The 17,807-nt window shown below is 54.0% G+C and overlaps 1 protein-coding gene across 1 annotated transcript in view; it reads right to left on the bottom strand.

Moving 5' to 3' along the window:
- LOC140398073 (gasdermin-D-like) overlaps positions 1-17,807 on the bottom strand; it is a 47,818-nt gene that overhangs the window by 13,316 nt on the left and 16,695 nt on the right. Inside the window, exons 2-4 of the mRNA XM_072486282.1 lie at positions 14,479-14,701; positions 12,147-12,339; positions 7,591-7,739 (exon numbers count right to left, since the gene is read on the bottom strand). Of these exons, the coding sequence (XP_072342383.1) occupies positions 7,591-7,739; positions 12,147-12,339; positions 14,479-14,701 (565 nt within the window). The remainder of the gene's footprint in view (positions 1-7,590; positions 7,740-12,146; positions 12,340-14,478; positions 14,702-17,807) is intronic.

The raw sequence follows: 17,807 nt of genomic DNA, 5'->3' as shown, positions 1-17,807 counted from the left end.
GGGTGGAGGTTGGGGGGGGGGCGTCCGTGCCGGGGTGAGGTTGTCGGGGGGGTCCTGCCGGGGTGGAGGTTGGGGGGGGGTCCGTGCCGAGGAGGGGTGGAGGTTGGGGGGGGGCCGTGCTGGGGTGGAGGTTGGGGGGGGGTCCGTGCCGGGGTGAGGTTGGGGGGGTTCCGTGCCGAGGAGGGGTGGAGGTTGGGGGGGGGTCCGTGCTGGGGTGGAGGTTGGGGGGGGGTCCGTGCCGGGGTGAGTTTGGGGGGGGGGGGGCCGTGCCGGGGTGGAGGTTGGGGGGGGGGGTCCGTGCCGGGGTGGAGGTTGGGGGGGGGGTCCGTGCTGGGGTGGAGGTTGGGGGGGGGGTCCGTGCCGAGGAGGGGGATGGGAGGGCAAGTGAGTTGGTCCACCTGTCCAGGTGCCAGCCTCCAACAGTTGGACCCATGCGGTCCATGCCACCTGGCTGGGGGGAGGAGGGGATATGGGCAATGATGACATGTCGTCGTTCCCCTCCCCCCCACCAGGCCGTCATGTTTTCAGATCATCCAGCGATGTTGGCCGCCGTGGTGGCAGCCGCTCATGTCTATGTTGCCCTGGATGAGGAGGAGGAGGAGGAGGAGGAGGAGCGTGCCAGAGAGGCGGCGCAGGCTGCCGCAGAGGGGCAGGCGGCAGCCGCCCAGGCTGGAGGGACACCTGACCGACAGGACGAGGAGGGGAGGAGGACGTCGCGGCCCCACGGCAACGGAGGCACCCGAGGGCGCCCTGTGTGTACCGGCCCCGGCAGTCATACCAGGACCTCACGGACCGGGAATGCAGGAGGAGAATCCGGATGAGCCGGGAAACCGTGGCACACATCTGCCACCTGCTGGCACACCTGTCACCGCGTGGCACTGGCGGGGGACACCCTCTCCCCGTGTCCGTCAAGGTTACGGTGGCCCTGAACTTTTATGCAACGGGGTCATTCCAGGCACCGAGTGGGGACCTGTCCGGCATATCGCAGACATCGGTGCACCGGTGCTTCCGGGCAGTGACAGATGCCCTATATGCCATGGCGCACCGCTACATCCGCTTCCCCGTGGACCGGGCCAGCCAAGATGCCCGGGCCGTGGGCTTCTCTGCCGTGGCCGGGTTCCCCATGGTCCAGGGCGCGATCGATGGGATGCACGTCGCCGTGCGGCCACCTGCAGATAACAGGGCCATGTTCACTAATAGGAAGGGGACCTATTCGATGAACGTACAGGTGGTCTGCGACCACCGCATGATGATCCTGCACGTCTGCGCCCGTCACCCAGGCAGTGTACACGACTCATTCGTGTTGTCGCGGTCATCCATCCCCGGCATGTACGAGGGACGCCATTCCCGGCTGTGGGGCTGGTTGCTGGGCGACAGGGGCTACCCATTGCGATCGTGGCTGATGACGCCTATACGGAGGCCACGCAATGAGGCGGAGAACCGCTACAATGATGCCCATGTAGCGACAAGGGGAGTGATCGAGAGGTGCTTTGGCGTGCTGAAGATGCGTTTCAGGTGCCTGGACCTCTCTGGGGGCGCCCTCCAGTATCGGTCAGATAGGGTCGGCCGCATCATTGTGGTGTGCTGCGTCCTGCACAACATAGCCCAGCAGAGGGGCGATGTGCCGCAGGCAGAGGAGGGCGGAGTGGAGGAGCAGCAGGAAGAGGCACAGTCCTCCCCAGATGAGGGGGATGGGGGCAATGGTCAGGGCAGACGGGGTAGACACAGGCGGGTGGCTGTCCACCGTTACCGGCTGGCCCAGCGGGCACGGGACAGACTGATAGACGCCCGCTTCACTGACTAGATGGGCGTGGGAATCGGGTAGTATGGCCACAGACCGCACACCATGGCAACAGCCGACCACCCACACCCCACACCCATCCACCCACCCAGCACCCTCACCCCCCCTCCACAACCCCACCCACCCCACCCGCATGCACACCACCCCCCCCCCCCGCCCCCCCCCCCCCCATTGCCGATCCACCTGCGGCACAACGGGCCGGGCTCACACAGTTGCGGGTGGACGCGTGTCTATCGCAGGCCATGGAGGATGATGACAACCCGCCCTGCGATGAGCTCCTGGCTCTACATCGTTGGACTATGTCTGACCCATGGCCACAGTACCACCATCCACCCGGACCATCCCTGCATGCGGCTGTGACACTGCAGCGCACGGTCCCGTCCTCTGCCCGGGGGATGTTGATGGCGGCCCAGGGGGAAGGGGGCAGACTCACCTGGGGCTGAGGTAAGACCACCCCTCACACACACACACTTGCGCTCAACGTACATGACACCCCCGCACACTTTGGACAGAGCACAGAGGCAGCTTCGGTAGGTGTAACATTGACTTTAATAACCAAAGGGGTTCATGCACGTGCCCTAGCCCCTAAAACTCATCTGTGCCCTGCACCCGTGCCAACTTACTCAGTGTCTAATTGTTTGGCCTTACGGGCCCTTTGACTACGTCTACGTGGTTCCCCAGACGGTACAGCAGAACTGGAGGTGGACTCCTGTGATTCCTGCCCTCTGACACTGGATCCCTTTGGCGGCCGTTTCCTGGGGCGCCCTGGCCTAGATGGGCCAGGCTGCGGCCCGGGCGACTGGGATGACGAGCTGCCAGCCTGTCCTGCCCGTTGCCCACCTGATGCACCTGGGACGGAAGGGGGGGAGTCCGAGGTGTCGCGGTGTACCGGGACCTCCCCTACAGAGGGAGCCGGGACGGACCACACCACCTCCTCCTCCCTCGGGGTGCCCAATGGCCCCCAGGCCTCTACATGGGTGGGGGATGCGAACGGACTGGCCATCCGACGCCCCCCTGACATCTGGCGCTGCCAGTCCTGGAGGCCCATGCTGGTATCGACAGGGGTCTGCAGGTTTGCAGCCATGGAGCCCAGGGGGTTGGCAAACCCTGTCTGTGACAGTGCAACGCCGGCTCGCACATGGCCACTGGCGCCGATGCCCTCAGCGATGGCCTGCAGAGACTGGCCCATGGCCTGCTGAGACTGGGCCATGGCCTGCAGAGACTAGGCTATGGCGTTGAGCGCCTCTGCCATCTGGCGCTGGCACTGGCTCATGGCCTCCTGTGAGAGGGCAGCCATTTCCTGGGCCACAGACTCCGCCTGCACGGAAGGCCCCAGGCCTCGCAAACCGTTCCCCATGTCTGACACCGTCGCACCCATTGCCTCCACCGCGGACGCCACCCGTGCGGTGTCGGCCTGGGTGGCACGTATGACTGGCACCACTCCCAGCTCCTGGACGCGGGTGGACTCCTCCACCTGCGACCGCAGCCGCCGCAAGCCGCCCGTCACCCTCTCCGCTCGTCTCCGGGTCGGTGGTTGCATCGGATCTATGTGTGGGTGTGGTAACTGCAGGAACCCGGGATCCATCTGGGCGGCAGATGTTCGCTTGGGCTGGGCTGCCCTCCGACCACCCGGTCCCTCTGCTGCTCCTACCTCCACCTGCTGTACCGGGACGGCTGTGTTGTGCGCACCAGTGAGTGTACCAGACGCCTCATCACTAAAGTGCCCAACCGTGGTGAGTGTTTCTGCGATGGTGGAGGGTGTTGGTGACAGCAGTGGCGTTGTGTCGTGCTCTTCGTCCCACTCTGAGTCCATGGCACTTTGGGGTGGGGGTTCGTCTCCACCCATCCACTCGGACTCACTGTCCGGTATTTCGTCTTCCTGGGTAGTGCTGTCCCGGGTAGGGGTGTCCTGGGTAGTGGTGTCCTGGGTAGTGGTGTCCTGGGTAGTGGTGTCCTGGCTCGGATGTGACGGGGGCCTGTGGCTGCCCCTCTCGTCGCTGGGTGGTCGCTCCCGCACGTGACGGGGGTGTCGTCTCCCTGTTGCTCCAGGTCTCTCCGTCTCCCGTGGTGTGCGAGGGGCATCCTGCGGGCGTCGCATGCTGGAGGGTCCGGGTCTCTCCGTCTCCCGTGGTCTCCGAGGGGCATCCTGCGGGCGTCGCATGCTGGAGGGTGCGGGCCTCTCCGTCTCCTGTGGTCTCCGAGGGGCATCCTGCGGGCGTCGCATGCTGGAGGGTGTGGGTCTCTCCGTCTCCTGTGGTCTCCGAGGGGCATCCTGCGGGCGTCGCATGCTGGAGGGTGCGGGTCTCTCCGTCTCCTGTGGTCTCCGAGGGGCATCCTGCGGGCGTTGCATGCTGGAGGGTGCGGGTCTCTCCGTCTCCTGTGGTCTCCGAGGGGCATCCTGCGGGCGGTCTGCATCTGCGGGGATGGGTGCCTGGACGTTTGGTCCTGCGATACACAATGATGCATGCATGGTTAGACATCAGGCAGTGATCAGGTGATACGGGGGAGGGGGATATAGGGGAGGGGGGATATGGGGACCGGCTGTCGGTGGCTCACTCGCTAGTACGCCCCCGACCTCTGCATCAGCAACCTCCCGGTCCTCAGGTCCGCCAGCCAGTTCGAGGGCCCTTTCCTCGTGTACGGTCAGTGGCCTCTCATCAGCCGGCCCTCCTCCAGTCCTCACATGCTCCCTATTGTTGTGTGCGCGCTTCTCCAGTGGGGGGGGGGGGTGCAGGGGTAAAAAGCAACAGTGTTAGGCAGGTATATGAATGCACGCCATCGGTTGCGCGTGCATTGCAGAGGTTAAGGTTAGCGCTGGATTCACTTGGGGATATGGGGGATATGGGGGAGTGGGGGAAATGGGGGAGGGGGATATGGGGGATATGGGGGAGGGGGGGATATGGGGGAGGGGGGATATGGGGGAGGGGGGATATGGGGGATATGTGGAAGGGGGGATATGGGGGAGGGGGGATATGGGGGAGGGGGATATGGGTGAGGGGGGATATGGGGGAGGGGGGATATGGGGGAGGGGGTCTCTGGGGGATATGGGGGAGGGGGGATATGGGGAGGGGGGATATGGGGGAGGGGGGTTATGGGGGATATGGGGGAGGGGGGATATGGGGGGTATGGGGAGGGGGGATGTGGGGGAGGGGGATATGGGGGATATGGGGGAGGGGGGATATGGGGGAGGGGGATATGGGGGATATGGGGAGGGGGGATATGGGGGAGGGGGGATATGGGGGATATGGGGGAGGGGGGATATGGGGGATGGGGGATATGGGTGAGGGGGGATATGGGGGATATGGGGGAGGGGGGGAATATGGGGGATATGGGGAGGGGGATATGGGGAGGGGGGATATGGGGGAGGGGGGATAAGGGGGAGGGGGGATATGGGGGAGGGGGGATATGGGGGAGGGGGGATATGGGGGATATGGGGGAGGGGGGATATGGGGGATATGGGGGAGGGGGGATATGGGGGAGGGGGGATATGGGGGATATGGGGGAGGGGGGATATGGGGGATATGGGGGAGGTGGGGATATGGGGGAGGGGGGATATGGGGGAGGGGGGATATGGGGGAGGGGGGATATGGGGGAGGGGGATATGGGGGAGGGGGGGATATGGGGAGGCTCACCCTGCCTGCTCTGACGAGGTCGTTCACCTTCTTGTGGCACTGGGTGCCTGTCCGTGGTGTCAGGGCCACAGTGGTGACGGCCTCTTCCACTTCCCTCCACAGACGCCAGCTGTGGCGTGGGGCAACTCTGCGGCCGTGCCCGGGATACAGGGCGTCCCTCCTCTGCTCCACCGCGTCCAGGAGCGCCTCCACATCGCGTGACTCGAACCTCGGGGCTGAGCGACGGCCAGCCATCCAGTCGGGCGTTGCGGTCGGGTGTTCCGGTCGGGTGGGGGGAGCAGCGCGGCCTTATGAGCCGTCACGCCGTGCAGCGCGTATGACGCTGCACGGCGTGAACCACTGCGCAAGCGCGGATCCCGTTACGTCGCTGCTAGCCCATTTCGGGCCAGAGACTATCGACCCATTTTTCCGACGTGACGCAAGTGGGATTTGCGCCGTTTTTTGCGCCGATCGGCGGACTTTCCGCCGATAACGGAGAATTTCGCCCCAGGTTTGTAAATTTAAACACAATTACTATTTTAAAAAATAACAATAGCTATAATTAAATAGGCAGCAAATGCAACTGGCTTCTCACACAAGACAGACAAACACAGAAGGGAAAGAGGGGTGTAAAGAGAAATAATACAACAGGTAAAAGGCTAAAAGTCTTTGTTTCAGATCAACGTCATCCAGTTTGATTATCTTTTGGCTAGACCTTCAGTTGGGTGAGGTCTTTGCTTTCAATCTGTAATGGTTTTGAGTGCAGATTCATCAGGGGGATCTCAAGAATTCTCTGCAGTTTCAGAAGCAGCAGGCTAAGAAACCTTTTTGGAGAATGGAGAGAGAGAGAGCAATTCACAGCTTCTTCTCTTGGTGCCAGGAAATTCTGTCTCCTTCCCGGGTCCTTTGAAAACCTCCCACCTGACTGAAACCAATCACTTTCTAAATATGATCTTTGGCGAACCCACTGGCCACCAGCTAACCAATCCAACTGAACCCGTCCGATCTCTCAGGTGCCAGAAAGTCTGAGTTCTTCAATCTAAATCTACATAGCACAGTGTACTGATTTGCAACTTTTGAGTTCCTCACTTCCTCTGCTCGACTTAAGGGGGCTGGTTTAACACAGTGGGCTAAACAGCTGGCTTGTAATGCAGAACAAGGCAGCAGTGGGGGTTCAATTTCCGTTCCAGCCTCCCTGAACAGGCGCCGGAATGTGGCGACTAGGGGCTTTTCACAGTAACTTCATTTGAAGCCTACTTGTGACAATAAGCGATTTTCATTTCATTTTTTAAAATTTTCATATCTATATAAGCTTATGAACAAGGAGCAGGAATAGGCCATTTGGCGCCTTGACAATTTAATAAGATCATGAGTGATCAGCTAGTAACCTCAAATCTGCCTACCCCTGATAGCTTATCACCTCCTTGCTTACCAAGAGTCAATCCACCTCTGCCAAAAAAATATTCAAAAAATTCTGCTTCCTCCTCCCTTTCAGGAAGAGAGTTCCAAAGACTCACCCTCTAAGTCAGTGTTCTTCAAACCTTTTTTCCGGGGACCCAATTTTACCAACCGGCCAACCTTCGGGACCCAATCCGGCCGACCTTCGCAACCCACGCCGGCCGAACTGCGCGACCCACTTCCTCTGCTCGACTTAAGGGGGCTGGTTTAGCACAGTGGGCTAAACAGCTGGCTTGTAATGCAGAGCAAGGCAGCAGCGGGGATTCAATTTCCGTACCAGCCTCCCCGAACAGGCGCTGGAATGTGGCGACTAGGGGCTTTTCACAGTAACTTCCCTGAAGCCTACTTGTGACAATAAGCAATTGTTATTGTTATTATTATGGTACATGCCCTTAAATATTCATGGATCAAAAAATGAAAATGACAAAGTGAAAGAAATGGGAAATAAGGGAATCAACAGGAAGGATCCTTAGTGAATCGGGTAGATTTTTATAATAACCCAGAAATTTTATGGCCATCATTACTTTTAATAAATTTTTCATTCAGTTTTACTCACTTACTTCATTTAAATTCCCAGCTGCAATGGTGGGGTTTTGAACTCATGTCTCTAGATCACTTCATTGCCATGTTTAAGGATAATAAATTCAAATCATCTACATGTGAGTTAAGATTGCAAACATAAGGTTATCGGTCAGGAATTGAGTGCAGTTATACTCCCCTGTATGAACTTAATGGGCACTTTCAGTTTTGATTTTCCACCGGCAGTCTTCTTTAGATAACATTCTCCATCTGTCTCTACCACTTCAAATATGACATAAATGGCATCATCAGGCAGAGTACTCAGAAAACCGTGTGTTCTGTCTACTTTACTGCAAAGATAAATTTAAAAAAAGACTTATTTAGAAAAGTACTCATTGATGCAGAGGGAGATGATGGTGTTGTCATTTTAACTTACAGAACCTATGAATCAGGCCAGTGTTATTTTTTAAAGCATTTTTATCCGACAAATTTTCAATAGTTTTATAGTTTACAAGAGTCCCACAGAACCCCCCAAGCCACCAAGCCCCCTCCCGCAACAGTAACCAACTCCATAAAATGTATGATGAACAAACCCCAATTATTGTAAAACCCATCACTTGGCTCCCTTTGAGCAAATTTCATCTTTTCCAGGGTCCCAATCCCAGCTGGTCCTCCCGCCACACCGAGGCACAGGGTGGAGAAGCTGAGCTCCACGCCAACAAGACTCACCAACGAGCAATCAGCGAGGCAAAGGCTAAAACATCTGCCCCGCACCTTCTGGTCGGTCCAACACCCTGAATATGGTTTCTAGGGGACTGGGCTCCACATCCGCATGTATGACCCCCGAGATGGTGCTGAACACCGTCCTCCAGAACCTTTCCAGGTTTGGGCAGGACCAAAACATATGCATACGGTTCGAGGGGTCTGTCCCACGTCGCTCACGGCATTCCCCCACCCCTTCGAACAGCTGGATCATCCTAGACTTTGTAAGGTGCAGCCTGTACAGTACCTTCAGCTGTATCAGCCACAGCCTCGCGCACAAAGTCAAGGCGTTTACCCTCCACAGCACCTCACACCACAGTCCCTCCTCGAGCGTTACCTCCAACTCCTCCCACTTTGTCTTCATGGTCCCCCCCCATCCTCTTCTGAAAACCTCTCATAAATCGCCGAGACTACCACTCTCTCCAACCCTCCTGCTGACAGCACTGCCTCCATCAACGAGGAGGCAGGCGCTATCGGGAAGGTTGGGAAGGCCTTCCTCGCACAGTCACGCATCTGCATATACCTGAAACATTCGCCCCACGCCAGCCCAAACTTCTCGCCCAGCTCCTCCAAACTCACAAATCGTTCTCGCAGAAGCAGATGCTTCATTTCCTTAATCCCCCTCTCTTCCCATCCCCGGAACCTTGCGCCCATCCTCCCTGGCCCAAATCCACGATTACCCCTATTGCCAGCCCCTGCAACTCCGATCCCCCTGCAATAGCCCACCTACATCCTCACCCACAAAGTCCCACCCTCCCTGCTCCAACCCTGAATCTTCTCTGCATTTGCCGCCCAATAATAATAGATCAAGTTTGGGAGCCCGAAGCCCCCCTCCTGCCGTCCCCTCTGCAGTATCACTTCCTAATCCTAGCCATCTTCCCCACCCAAACAAACAATGAGATCAGCCTGTCTACCCCCCTAAAAAATGCTTTGGGCAAAAAGACCGGCAGGCATTGAAACAAAAACAAGAATCGCGGCAAAACATTCATCTTTACTGCCTGCACCCGGCCCACCAACGGCAGTGGGAAATTGTCCCACTTCAGCAAATCAGCCTTCACCCTCCCCACCAACCTTGTGAAATGAAACTTCCGAAGCCCTGCCCGCTCCCGGGCCACCTGCGCACCCAAAAACCTAAGATGAGGCCCCCCCTCCCCACCTTTGCCAATATATTGGCGCCTACATTCAGCAGAGATATGGGCCTATATGACCCACACTCCACTGGATCCTTGTCCTTCTTAAAGAACAATGAGATGGAGGCCTGCCCCATCGTCTGTGACAAGACACCCCTGTCCATTGCGTCCTCAAACATTCCCACCATCAACGGCATCAGCGTATCTTTAAATCTTTTATAAAATTCAGCCAGAAATCCGTTGGACCCCACCACCTTCCCTGCCTGCAACTCCCAATCACCACCTTCACCTCCCCCTCCCCCACCAGCTCCTCACCACCCTCCCCAACCTCAGGCACTCTAGTCCACCCAGAACCTATCTCATCTCCCGCTCCTCTTCCGGTGGCTCTGATTTATATAAGTCCCTTTAGAACTCCTCAAACACTTCATTAATCTGTTCCGGAGCCACCACCAACTCCCCGTCCTATCCCGCACCTGAACTATCTCCCTCGCCGCAGCCTCCCTACGGAGCTGACCTGCCAGCATACACCCTCTCTTCTTCCCGTACTCATGAACAGCCCACCTCACCCTTCTCAACTGGCGCACTGCTTTCCCCATGGATAACAGGCCAACCCTCGCCTGCAACTCCTTCCTCTTTGCCAAGAGCTCCGCGGGTCTCCCGCATACCTCCCATCCACCCCCAAAATCTCCTCTATTAGTCGTTGGCATTCCTCCCTCTCCTCCCTATCCACCTTAGCCTTAAACAAGATCACATCCTCCCTCCCCACTGGCCTCAGAACCTCCCAGACCACCGACCGCGAGACCTCCCCCACATTAAACCCCACATACTCCTCAATCACCTTCCATATCTCGTCACAGAAGCTCCGGCCCGCCAATAACTCCACATCCATTCTCCACCCCGGCTTCACCCCCGTCTCCAATACCACATCGATCCAATGCGGAGCGTGATCCAAGATCACAATTGCCAAAGTACACTTAACTCACCAACAGCACCTATCCCACCACAAAAAAGTCAATCCTTGTGGACCAGGGAGAGAAACGAATACTCCTGATCCCGTGGGTGTAAAAATCTCCATGGGACCACCCTCCCATCCACCTCATAAGCCCAGCCAATGCCTTCGCCACCCCCCCCCCCCTCCCAACTGGGTCAGCGAGCGCGGTTGGGACCTATCCACCCTCAGCTTCAGCACTGTATCCAAATCCCCCCTTACTACCAGCTCATGGGTATCCAGATCCAAGATGGCATCCAACACTCTCTTCACAAACCCCGCATCATCCCAATTGGGGCCATATACGCTTACCAGCGCCACCAACCTCCCCTCCAATTCACCCGCCACTTACCTGCGACCCCCCCCCCCCGATCCGTCACCACCTTCTACATCTGAAACCTTAGCCCACTTGCTCACCAAGATCGACACTTCCCGAGCCCTACAATCCAATCCCGAATGAAACACATGGCTCACCCACCTCTTCTTAAGCCTCACCTGATCCTTCACTCTCAAATAGATTTCCCACAGCATCACCACATCCGCTTTTAAACTCTACAAGTGCTCAAACAACCCATTCTCTTCACCAGTCTCCCAACCCTCTCCCATTCCAAGTCACCATTCTGACCGGAGAAAATGCTGGAAAATCTCAGCAAGTCTGGCAGCATCTGTAGGGGGAGAAAAGAGCGAATGTTACGAGTCCGATGACTCTTTGTCAAGGCTAACAGACAGAGAAAGTGGGAAATATTTATACTGTGGAGTGAGAATGAAAGATGAGTCATAGCCACAGAAACCCAGGGAAACCGGGTGCTAATGGCCACAGAAACCAGGGGGGGAAGAGTGCTAATGGCAGTCCCCAGAGAGGACAAAAGATGTCAAAGGTCAAACAGCAGGGAAACTAACATCAGAGGGTGAACTGTAGATGTGGGAGGAGGGGAAGGGGGAAGCAAAGAGGAGAAAGGTGAAGGAAAGGTGGATAAGATGGGGGGGGAATTAAATATATATTAAGAAAGAAAGAATTGGAAAAGACAGTTAAAATGAAATGAAAACAAATGGGTCGAGGTGGGGTAGAGCTGATCATCTGAAGTTGTTGAATTCGATGTTCAGGCCGGAAGGCTGTAACATGCCTAACCGGAAGATGCAATGTTGTTCCTCCAGTTTGCCGTGCGCTTCACTGGAACATTGCAGCAGGCCAAGAACGTACATGTGGGCATGGGAGCAGGGTCTTGTGTTAAAATGGCAAGCAACAGGAAGATCAGGGTCCTGAATGCGCACAGACCGAAGATGCTCAGCAAAGCGATCACCCAGTCTGCGTTTGGTCTCTCCGATATAGAGGAGACCACATTGGGAGCAGCGAATGCAGTTGACCAAATTGGAAGAGATGCAAGTGAAACGCTGCTTAACCTGGAATGAGTGTTTTGGGCCTGGGAAGTTAACATCCCGGGCCCAAAACACTGCTCCCAATGTGGTCTCCCCTGTAGGGCTCCGCCATGTTGCCCGGGGGCTGGCGGGGAGACGGCAACCCACGCACATGCGCTGACCCGCTCCAGCTATGGCGCGCGTGCGTGGACCCGTGTCGGGCCAGCTTTCGGCGCCGTAGCAGCGCACAGCACTCCGACGGCGTACTAGCCCCCGAGGAAGGGGAGAATGACTGGGCCTGGAGGCCTGTTGACGGCGGCGCCGCTTGCACCGGTTTTGACGCCGGCATCAAAGTTAAGCACATCAGTAAATGAAGACAGCTAGTATAAAGCAGCTGTCCAATGATGGCTATAAAGCCAATCACGTCATGGATGTAGATAAATGATAAATTTGACACATGCCAGTCTGAGTCTGTAAGAGTTATCATTCTCTGTAATGCAGTGAAATTTGGATATAAATACCTGTTTTGGGCAGCTCTATATAGGGTGAATTCGTTGATTGCTTGCTTTTTCATTCCCACAGGAGTCATGGTATTTGATACGTGTCCTCCTAACTCCGCTCCTGCATCAACATTGCTGACATTTACTGCAACACCTGCAGAACCTGAGATTTGAGCATCTTTTCCATAGCGGCCCACGGGTGAGCTTTGCAATTCTAAGAAAACAAAGTAATGCCATCATTTATGGGAGTTAGGTATTGACGTGATTGGACTAATCTGCAAATCTGCTACCAAAACTTGTTCAGGTATGGAGATGGCCTTTCGGATCATGTGCTGGGGAGCCCCATAACTGTGCCCCAGTTGGAGTCAATTATCTTCAGGAGGCAGGGAAAGAGGTGTGGAGGCGAGGTGAAATTGGAAGCAAACAGATCTGATGGAGAAATTTCATTTCAGACTGTAGGAAAAAACTCCAGTCATGCAACTCATCACTAATTGAGGGTGCAGCCATTAAAACCAGTTGAAATGACATTGGGAGGTTTAATGGGTGACCGAGACACCTTGGTGCCTTTTTCACAATCGTTAAAGTTAAAAATGATTCACAAATTCTTCAATATGCCACAGGGATTCTAAATGATGTTTATAACACATGGAAATTAGCCTTGGCAAAGTTAGTCCAGACACTTTTGTAGATGCTGAGGTATGAAGACTGGAAAGAGGGACTGAGCGGGAGAAAATCTTGTCATATTTCAATGTGCAACAAGGTCAGAGAAAATATCTGAGTGTTTAACCGAATGCAGGGTCATCGATACAGAATCACATAATGATGCCAGCGCAGAAGGAGGTTTCCAACATTGAGACCATGCCGACTCTCTGCAAGAATAGTCCAGCTCGACCAACTCCCCAAACCTTTCTCCTTCCCCCATGGCTCTGCATTTTTCTTTCTCTTCAGGTACTCACCAATTCTCTTTTGAAAGCCAGGATTCAATCTGTCTTCAACACGAACAAACTGACAAGGAGCAGGAGTGGGCCATTCAGCTCCTCCACCCTGTTCCCCCCAATTTAATAGGATCATGGCTGATCTGATATTAACCTCAAATTTGCATGCCGCCATCCGTGGTAACCTATCACACTCTTGCTTACCCAGAATCTATCCACCTCTGCCTTAACAATATTCAAAGACTCTGCCTGCACCACCTTACGACGTGGTAGCAAAGTGGTTAGCACTGTTGCTTCACAGCGCCAGGGACCCGGGTTCGATTCCCGGCTTGAGTCACTGTCTATGTGGATTATGCACGTTCTCCCCGTGTCTGCTGCGAATCCTCCGGGTGCTCCGGTTTCTTCCCACAAGTCCCGAAAGATGTGCTTGTTAGGTGAATTGGACATTCTTAATTCTCCCTCAGTGTACCGAACAGCAGGTGTGTGGCGATGAGGGGATTTTCACAGTAACTTCATTGCAGTGTAATGTAAGCGTACTTGTGACACTAATAAAGATTATTATTATTATTTTCAGGGAGAGAGTTCCAAAGACGCATGACCCTCTGAGTGAAAGAAATTCGGCACATCTGTTTTGAGTGGAGACCCTTTATTAATTTAACAGTGACCACACACTCCGACAGTGCCTTTTAGATCCTGGCCACTACTTACATAAAAAAGGTTTTGCCTCAGTTGCTTCCTTAAATCAGTTCTCTCTGGTTTTCGATCCTTCATTCAGTGGAAACAACGTCATTCTACCTGCTCTGTGTAGACCCCCTCATGATTCTGAACTGCTCAATCAAATTTCCCCTCAACCTTCCCTGCTCTATAGAACAACTGCTGCTTTTGCAACTAATTCATGTAATGGAAATACTCACCCCGTGAAACCATTCTGTAAAATCTTTTCTGCATCCTATCTGGAGACTTCACATCCTCCCTAAAGGGCAGTGTCCAGAACTGGACACAACACTCTGGTTGAGCTGGAACCAATGTCTCATAAAGATTCATCATCACTTCCTTGCTTTTGTCATCGATCCCATTATGTGTAAATATTCTCCAAACAAGAAAGAATCAAACCCGCCACATTAATTTACATTCATTTTTTTGCATAGAATGATATAAATACTTCAAAAAAAATTATTGGCGACTTATTTTTCCTCTCTCATTAACCTGTCCTGTAGAGTCCCCTAGTCAGGAGACTTGTTGGATGGGATACTCGATTGTCATTGTGGTGATAACTCAGAGAAGTACCAATGCAACATTGACTCACTGTTGAAATATCCAGTTCCAATGTGTTCAGGATGTAAAGCAATGCACCATAAAACCGCACCAAACATACTCAGATTGAAATAGCAAAACTTAAATAAACAGCGAACGCTTACCAAAATCCAAATCCTTGCCATCAGTCAAGATGTCAGTCAGTGTGACAGGTGTTGGGAAGTACTTGTCTTTTGTGAACCATAAAAATCCCTTCTTTACCCGGACAAGATGAAGGAGTTTGTACTTCTTTGCATCACACAAGATTGTTGCGGGAATCAGGCTGCCGTAAGGGTCAAGTTCTTTCGCAATGTTTTGAGTTGCATTGCGAAACAGGCTTCCAGGCATCTACAAACATAAAACACAAATGTGTTTAGTTTTTTTTAAATATGTTTATTCAAAGTTTTTCCAACAAAAATTTTCAACCAGTTAAACCCCCCCCCCGTAACAGAAAAGAAAAAGAAAAAAGAGCAGAACAGAACATAAACATATCAATCAAACATAATACAGAACTTATACAATGGGTTTCTCCCGCACATATTAACCCTCCCGTATGCTTTTACAAATACCACCTGGGAAAGACCCCCTCCCCCACCCGCCCAAATATCCTCCCCCCCCAGAAAGAAATACCCCCCTCCCCTCCCCTCCCCTCACCCCCCCCCCTCTCTCCCTGGGTTGCTGCTGCTGCTGACCGAGCTCCTTCTAGCGCTCCGCGAGATAGTCTAGGAACGGTTGCCACCGCCTGAAGAACCCCTGCGCAGACCCTCTCAAGGCAAACTTTATCCTCTCCAGCTTAATGAACCCAGCCATGTCATTTATCCAGGCTTCCACACTGGAGGGTTTCGCGTCCTTCCATAATAGCAAGATCCTCCGCCGGGCTACCAGGGACGCAAAGGTCAGAATACCGGCCTCTTTCGCCTCCTGCACTCCCGGCTCGTCCGCCACCCCAAATAATGCCAATCCCCAGCTCGGCTTGACCTGGACTTTCACCACCTTGGACATAGTCCTCGCGAAACCCCTCCAGAACCCATCCAGTGCCGGGCACGACCAGAACATGTGGACGTGATTCGCTGGGCTTCCCGAGCACCTCCCACATCTGTCCTCCACCCCAAAGAACCTACTCAGCCTCGCCCCTGTCATATGCGCTCTGTGAATAACCATAAACTGTATCAGGCTGAGCCTGGCACATGATGAAGAGGAATTGACCCTACTCAGGTCAAATGTGTTTAGTTAAACAACAGCCTGACACAGGCATACTCACAGAATCATACCTTACAGACAATGTCCCAGACACCACTATCACCATTCCTGGGTATGTCCTGTCTCATCGGCAGGACAGACCAGGCAGAGGTATCGGCACAGTAGTATACAGTCAGGAGGGAGTTGCCCTGGGAGTCCTCAACATCGACTCTGGAGTCCCATGAAGTCTCATGGCTTCAGGTTAAATATGGCCAAGGAAACCTCCTGCTGATTACCATGGACCGGCCACCATTAGCTACTGCATCAGTACTCCTCCATGTTGAACATCACATAGAGGAAGCACTGAGGGTGGCATGGATGCAGAATCTGCTCTGGGTGGAGAACGTCAATGCCCATCACCAAGAGTGGCTCGATAGTGCCAACACAGACTGAGCTGGCCGGGTCCTAAAGGTTATAGCTGCTAGACTGGGACAGCAGCACCGTCCATATGGAGACAAAGTCCCGTCTTCACATTGAGAATACCCACAATCGTGTTGTGTGGCACTACCACCGTGCTAAATGGGATAGACTTCGAACAGATCTAGCAACTCAAAACTGGGCATCCATGAGGTGCTGTGGGCCATCAGCAGTATCGGAATTATATTTAACCACAATCTGCAACCTTATGGTCCGGCACATCCCCCACTCTACCATTACCACCAAACCAGGGGATCAACCCTGATTCGGTGAAGAGTGCAAGAGAACATGTCAGGAGTAACATCAGGCATACCGAAACATTAGGTGTCGACCTGGTGAAGCTGCAACACAGGACTAATTGTGCGCCAAACAGCATGAGCAGCAAGTAATAGACAGCTAAAAAATTCCACAACAAACGCATCAGATCCAAGCTCTGTAGTCCTGCCACATCCAGCCGTGAATGGTGGTGGACAATTAAACAACTCACTGGAGAAGAAGGCTCCACAAATATCCCCATCCTCAATGATGGAGGAGCCCAGCACGTATGTGCAAAAGATAAGGTTGAGACATGCGCAACAATCTTCAGCCAGAAATGCCGAGTGGATGATCCATCTCGGTCTCCTCCGGAGGTCCCCAGCATCACAGATGTCAATCTTCAGCCAATACGATTCACTCCACGCAATATCAGGAAATGACCGAAGGCACTGGATAATGCAAAGGCTATGGGACCTGACAATGTCCTGGCGATAGTACTGAAGGCTTCTGCTCCAGAACTTGCCGCACCCCTAGTTAAGCTGTTCTGGTACAGTTACAACACTGTCATCTACCTGGCAATGTGGAAGGTTGCCCAGGCATGTCCTGTACACAAGAAACAGGACAAATCCAACCCAGCCAATTAACGCCCTATCAGTCTACCTTCCCATCATCAGCAAAGTGATGGAAAGACTCATCAACAGTGTTATCAAGTGGCACTTTCTCAACAATAACCTGCTCACAAATCCTCAGTTTGGGTTCCGCCAGGGTGGTCCTGACCTGATTACAGCCTTGGTTCAAACATGGACAAAAGAGCTGAATGCCAGAGGTGAGGTGAGAGTGACCGCCCTTGACATCAGGCAGCATTTATCTGAGTATGGCATCAAGGAACCCTAGCTAAACTAGAGTCAATGGGAATCAGGGGGAAAACTCTCCATTGGTTGGAGTCATACCTGGCACCAAGGAAGATGGTTGTGGTGGTTGGAGGTCAATCATCTCAACTCCAGGACATCACTGCAGGAGTTCCGCAGGATAGTGTCCTAGGCCCAACCTTCTTCAGCTGCTTCATCAATGACCTCCCTTCCATCATAAGGTCAGAAGTGGGGATGTTTGTGAATGACAGCACAATGGTCAGCACCATTCGCAACCCGTCAGAGCAGGACCTGGACAATATCCAGGCTCGGACTGACAAGTGACAAGTTACATTTGCGCCACACAAGTGCCAGGCAATGACCATCTTCTACAAGAGTGGATGAAACCAACATCCCTTGACATTCAATGGCATTACCATCGTTGAAACCCCACAATCAACATCCTGGGAACTTTCATTGACCAGAAACTGAACTGGACTAGCCATGTTAATACTGTGGCCAGCAGGGCATGTCAAAGACTAGGGACGGGATTCTCCAATAATGCGTCTATGTCCCCACCCCTCGCGACATGGCCGACCCACACTGTGGGCCAGCACCAAGAAGATAGGCCCCCGAGAGCACGCGCGACCCCCAAAATCCTGTCCACCATCTACAAGGCACAAGTCAGGAGTGTA

This window comes from Scyliorhinus torazame, chromosome 21 (genome assembly GCF_047496885.1).
Source record: "Scyliorhinus torazame isolate Kashiwa2021f chromosome 21, sScyTor2.1, whole genome shotgun sequence".
Taxonomy (NCBI): Eukaryota; Metazoa; Chordata; class Chondrichthyes; order Carcharhiniformes; family Scyliorhinidae; genus Scyliorhinus; species Scyliorhinus torazame.
The sequence above is the reverse complement of the archived record's forward strand: the minus strand, read 5'-3'. Positions and strand labels throughout refer to the sequence as shown.